A 5,519-nucleotide genomic window follows, 5' to 3' on the forward strand; every position below is an offset into this window, starting at 1 on the left:
AGAAAGAGGGATAGAGAATGAAAGACCTTGAGACAAAGAGAGATGGAAAGAACACTAACATGAGAGATTCATACATGAATCAGTTCTGTTAAGGTCACAGAGTTAGTTGGAACATTGAGATTCATGCATAGGTGACTGACTTCAACTTGAAGACTAATTCTACAATACCATACTGTCACTACAAACAAGCATGTATGAAATGTAGAATGCATTCTGCATTCTACGTTAGGATACCTGGGGTTCAGGCCAGCTTTTGCTATTAATTAGTTAATTAATTAGTTAGGTGACCTTTGAGCAGTTGATTCTAGAACTCAATTCTGTGCTTAAGTAAGTTCCAAGGACTCTTCCAGTACTGTGATTTTTGTGAATGAACTTTACATCTGTGTCTGTGTTTGTTTGTTTGTGTGTGTGTGTGTGAGAGAGAGAGAGAGAGAGAAAGCAAGAGAGACAGACAGACAGAGACAGAGAGACAAAGAGACAGAGACAGACAGTAAGACAGAGGAAGTACCACCTCTTAGAGTTAACAATAATAATAATAATAATGATGATGATGATGATAATCATGTTTGTCCTTCATTTTCGAAGAAGAACACAGTGATGCCATGACAAACACATGAATTGGATGGGAGTGAGGGGGTGCTGTGCTAAGTCACCAGCTTCACTTTCTCCTCCAGAACTATCTGGGTCTAGTGACCAGAAAGGAATCAGGACAACTTGAGATGACCTTGGATGCAAGGCAATCAGGGTTAAGTGACTTGCCCAAGGTCACACTTCTAGTAAGCAGCAAGTATCTGAGGACACATTCAAACTCTCATCCTTTTGAATTCAAGGCCATTGTTTTATCCATTGTACCACCTAGTTTCCCCTCTTAGATACCTATATTCTTGCTGACTGATCATCTACTAATGCTGGTAAAGGAAGAAGTGTGACTGAAGCTCATTTTCAAATTTTTATTTGAAATTTTCTATAAAATTGAGGAAGAAGTGACTGAGGCATTAGTCACTGGATAGGTGATGCCAAGAATATTTGAAAATATTCCATAAGAGCAAAGAAACTACCTGTGTTGGAAGATAAGGAAGGAATTGAGGCATTTCCTCTGTCTTCACTTTCTCTCACTCAATGTAATATATCCAGACATATCCATCTAGTGCAAAGAATACAGAATTTGGAGGCAGTGAATCTGGCTTTGAATCCTACTGCAATCTTCTACTGTAGATAGATAGATAGATAGATAGATAGATAGATAGATAGATAGATAGATAGATAGAGAGATAGATAGACAGACAGACAGACGGATAGATAGATAGATAGATAGATAGATAGATAGATAGATAGATAGATATAGTATTATGCAGTCATTTACACTCTCTGAGCTTCAGTTTCTTCATCTGTAAAATGAGGAGATAAGAAAATTGATCTCAAAGGTTTATGAAATATGTCTTATAATTAGAATAAAATCCATGGAATTATCCATTAATACTTCTCATCTTAAGGGTTAACAATCCTGGATGTTTCTGAGAAAATGCTCTAGAATTATTTAGAATTCGTATGATGACATTCTATGAATTCTAGCTACCCTCTCCTTCATAAAAATAAACAAACCATTACAGATGCTACAACCAGATGCAATTTCCTTCTCAGGCTTGGACACTATGGGCCTATTTGTTTATAAGACAATTTACATTCATTACCTCGTCTGCCATGCATTGCTAAAGATTATTGATAGTGAATTTGTAATCTCTTCTAACTTTTAACTTCTCAAATCAAGTCTTTCAGTCTCTATCCCTCTCTGTCTCTGTGACTGTTTCTGTCTCTCTGTCTCTGCCTATCTGTCTGTCTGTCTGTCTGTCTCTCTCCATCCCCCCCTCCCCCTTTCTCATTCTTAGATGGATAAATATATTATGTCACTATCTTAATGTAGTAATAAATTATATTTGTAGCAATGTAGTAATGTAATAATGTAGTAACAGTAATAATAATATTTTCATCTACTATTCCATTTTATCACCAAATCATAGGATTTATTCTTCAGAAATCATCTATTTTAACTTCCTTTATTTTAAAGATCAGAACAAGGGCTCAGAAAAGATAATTGGCTTACCCAGAGACATACTAGTATGACTCAAAGCTGGGCCTTCTCACTGTACTTCTAAGGCTTTTTCAATTGTTCCTGGCTGCCTTTATGGACCAAGTGGAATATAGATAAAGAAGGGATATTTATTGTACCCCTTTTTCCAAGAGGGATTATTATACCCCTTTTTCAGAGAGGAGAAGAAAGACTCAGAGAGGTAAAGTATCTTACTAAATGTCAGTGAATGATTTGGGATTTGAATCCACACAATTAGACTCCAACTTCCAAACTCAATTCTCTACATTAAAAAGGAAAAATCTGGTATTAGGACTACTGCTGAAAATGTATCCTCAACTGGAATAGGTAGGAAATTTAATAATTGAAATTCAATTAACTGGAGTCTTGCCTCTATCTTGAGCTGTATAGAGAGATGTGGGAACATTTTCCTGCTAAGTAAAGGGTAGAAATTACCAGGAAATATTCCTCCAAGATGCTCGATTGTGGTTTTCTGGGCGTGGGGTGGGGGGAGAAACTACTAATACCTTACCTTCTGCAAAGATTTTTGTAAGGGTTTATCTATTTTTCTCCTGAAACTGTAATATGTCAGTGTTCCTTAGGCAACTTCATCCTGCCCCCATTCCTATGATGCTTAAGTAATAATTCCTCCCTTCCCCAACTCTACAAACTTCATCTTGGAAAATCATTCAAGTTGTTACAGAGCACTCATAATGACATTGTTTATTCTTTTTTTTTTTTGCAAGGCAAATGGGGTTAAGTAGTTTGCCCAAGGCCACACACCTAGGTAATTATTAACTGTGTGAGGCCGGATTTGAACTCAGGTACTGTTGTTTATTCTTATGTTAATGCAACAGCACAGTTCAGCCTAGTTTTGTATATGGCCAGGCCAGGTTTGGGGACAAGTATCAGCTTTGTCCCAAAGACCACTCCATTGCCCCCCAATATCCTAAAAACTTATGAATTTGTTAAATCACTTCACTACTATAGAAGAAATTAAATAGAAAATGGAATTAGAGAATTAGTGTTAGTAACAAGTCACTCTTCCATGTAGCAGTCTTTTTGTAAATGAACAGCACTATTATGAACCCAATTTTTTTCTTCTTCAGTTAAATGTTCTTTGAATTGATTTTCATATGATGAAGTAATTTAGAATTCTAACTACCCTCCCCTTCCTAAAATATTGTTCATAAAAGTGAACAAACCATTCTAGATATGTCATGACCAGGTCCTTCACAGTCTTGGACACAATGGCTGTATTTGTACATAAAACAATTTGCATTCATTACCTTGGCTGTCATACCTTGTTAAAGATTATTAATAATGAGTTTGTAAACACTTCTAAATTTTAACATCTCAAATCCAAACTCTTAAGCCATTCAACATTTTGTTGCTTGAGAGCAAAATATTAGGATTCATCTGCTTGCATTTTATGTGTACTCAGGTGTAGGTTTTTATATGTGCACATTTAAGGAGGTCTGTAGACCTTAGAGAATGACAATCTCCCCCAAAAAGAAAATTTTTCAAATTTCAAATATAAATTCAAAATTCTTTAATGGATTACTATAATTTGGACCAAGAAATCTACATGCAATTCCAAATACTTTTTCCTTGCAATATTAGCCATATCTTTTATTCCTCATGGGTCTGTTTCCTTCTCAGTAAAATAATCACAGTAGCACTCACTCTCTATACTGCTCATGGATGTTATAAAGGAAATGTTCTTTGACATGCAAAGAGACATATGATCTTTGATACAGTTCTCTTTCATTTCCATTGAGGACAGAAGACCACAGAGAGCCAGGGAAATGCCAAGTCAAAACGACAGCACAACAGTAACTGAATTTATTCTCCTTGGACTCACAGATCGTCCAGAAATACAACATATTTTGTTTGTGGGTTTTCTTGGAATCTACATTCTCACCCTTTTAGGAAACCTTGGAATGATCATGTTGATCAAACTTGAACCCCGTCTTCATACTCCCATGTACTTTTTTCTTACTAACTTGGCTTTTGTAGACTTGTGCTATTCATCCAATGCAACTCCCCAGATGCTGGCAAATTTCTTGTCTGAGAGGAAGACCATTTCCTTTGTTGGTTGCTTTGTGCAGTGCTATATTTTCATCGCTTTGCTGCTCACTGAGTTTTACATGTTGGCTGCCATGGCCTATGACCGCTATGTTGCCATTTGTAGCCCACTGCACTACAGTGTGAAGATGTCCAGGAGAGTCTGCATCTGCCTGGCCACCTTCCCCTATGTCTACGGCTTCTCTGATGGTCTTCTCCAGTCAATCCTAACATTCCGCTTGTCCTTCTGTAGATCCAATGTCATTAACCACTTCTACTGTGCTGATCCCCCTCTCATCAAGCTGTCCTGCTCTGATACCTATGTCAAAGAACATGCCATGCTCATCTCAGCTGGATTCAACCTCTCCAGTTCACTTGCCATTATTCTCATCTCCTACGCCTTCATCTTAGCAGCCATTCTTCGTATTCGCTCTACTGAAGGAAGGAGGAAGGCCTTCTCCACTTGTGGTTCTCACATGATGGCTGTTACATTGTTTTATGGGACTCTCTTCTGCATGTATGTAAGACCTCCTACTGATAAGACTGTTGAGGAATCCAAAATCATAGCTGTATTCTACACTTTTGTGAGTCCTGTGCTGAACCCTCTCATCTATAGTCTGAGAAATAGAGATGTAAAAGCAGCTTTGAGAAATGTGCTCAGGAGGAATCTGATGAATAAGATGGTTTCAAATATCTCATAGATCATAATTATTTGAATCAAATGGCCATACCTGGAGACACTGAAAGAGAAATGTGTCTAGTGTGCCAAAATATCAGGTTCTACACAGAGAACAAGAATGTGACAAGAATTAAAATTATAACAAAGATCTAGATTTGTTGTATATTGTAAATGAATTTCATATCAGAATTTCTATAAGTAAGAAAGAAATTGCCCTAACATTATTATCTCTGGTAAAGATCGTATTAGAGAAAAATCCAAATACATGTAAAGTCATTTCATATCTTATAATGCTTTAGGAATATCCCAAAATAGGAATCTGACCACAACACTCCCTTTCATTCAAGGATAAAATGCAAATTTCTCTCTTTGGGAATTAAAGTTCTTAACAACTTGTCTCTGATTTAGTTTTGCAAATGTTATATTCTCTTTCATAGACTCAATGGCCAAGACAAACTAATCTTCTGACTTTTCCTTTCATGCTCTGTTCTATCTTCTCTATCTTCTTTTGAACTACCTATCTTCAGGCATGAAATGCAATCTCTCCCTCTACGCTTTAGAATCCCTTAACTTCCTTCAGAACTCAGTTCATTCTTTCAGAATTCCTTTCTGACTCTTTCAAGTAGAATTTACCTTACTTACAATATCATCTAATATTTATTTTATCTCTATTTTGTATAATCATTA

General features: G+C 36.5%; 1 protein-coding gene across 1 annotated transcript; it reads left to right on the forward strand.

Moving 5' to 3' along the window:
• The first annotated feature begins 3,894 nt into the window (after window positions 1-3,894).
• LOC141516810 (olfactory receptor 5M11) lies at window positions 3,895-4,854 on the forward strand. Its single transcript, XM_074227783.1, has one exon. It carries the CDS (start codon window positions 3,895-3,897, stop codon window positions 4,852-4,854), a length of 960 nt encoding a protein of 319 aa, XP_074083884.1.
• Window positions 4,855-5,519: the final 665 nt, after the last annotated feature.

Source organism: Macrotis lagotis, chromosome 3 (genome assembly GCF_037893015.1).
Source record: "Macrotis lagotis isolate mMagLag1 chromosome 3, bilby.v1.9.chrom.fasta, whole genome shotgun sequence".
In the NCBI taxonomy this organism is placed as follows: domain Eukaryota; kingdom Metazoa; phylum Chordata; class Mammalia; order Peramelemorphia; family Peramelidae; genus Macrotis; species Macrotis lagotis.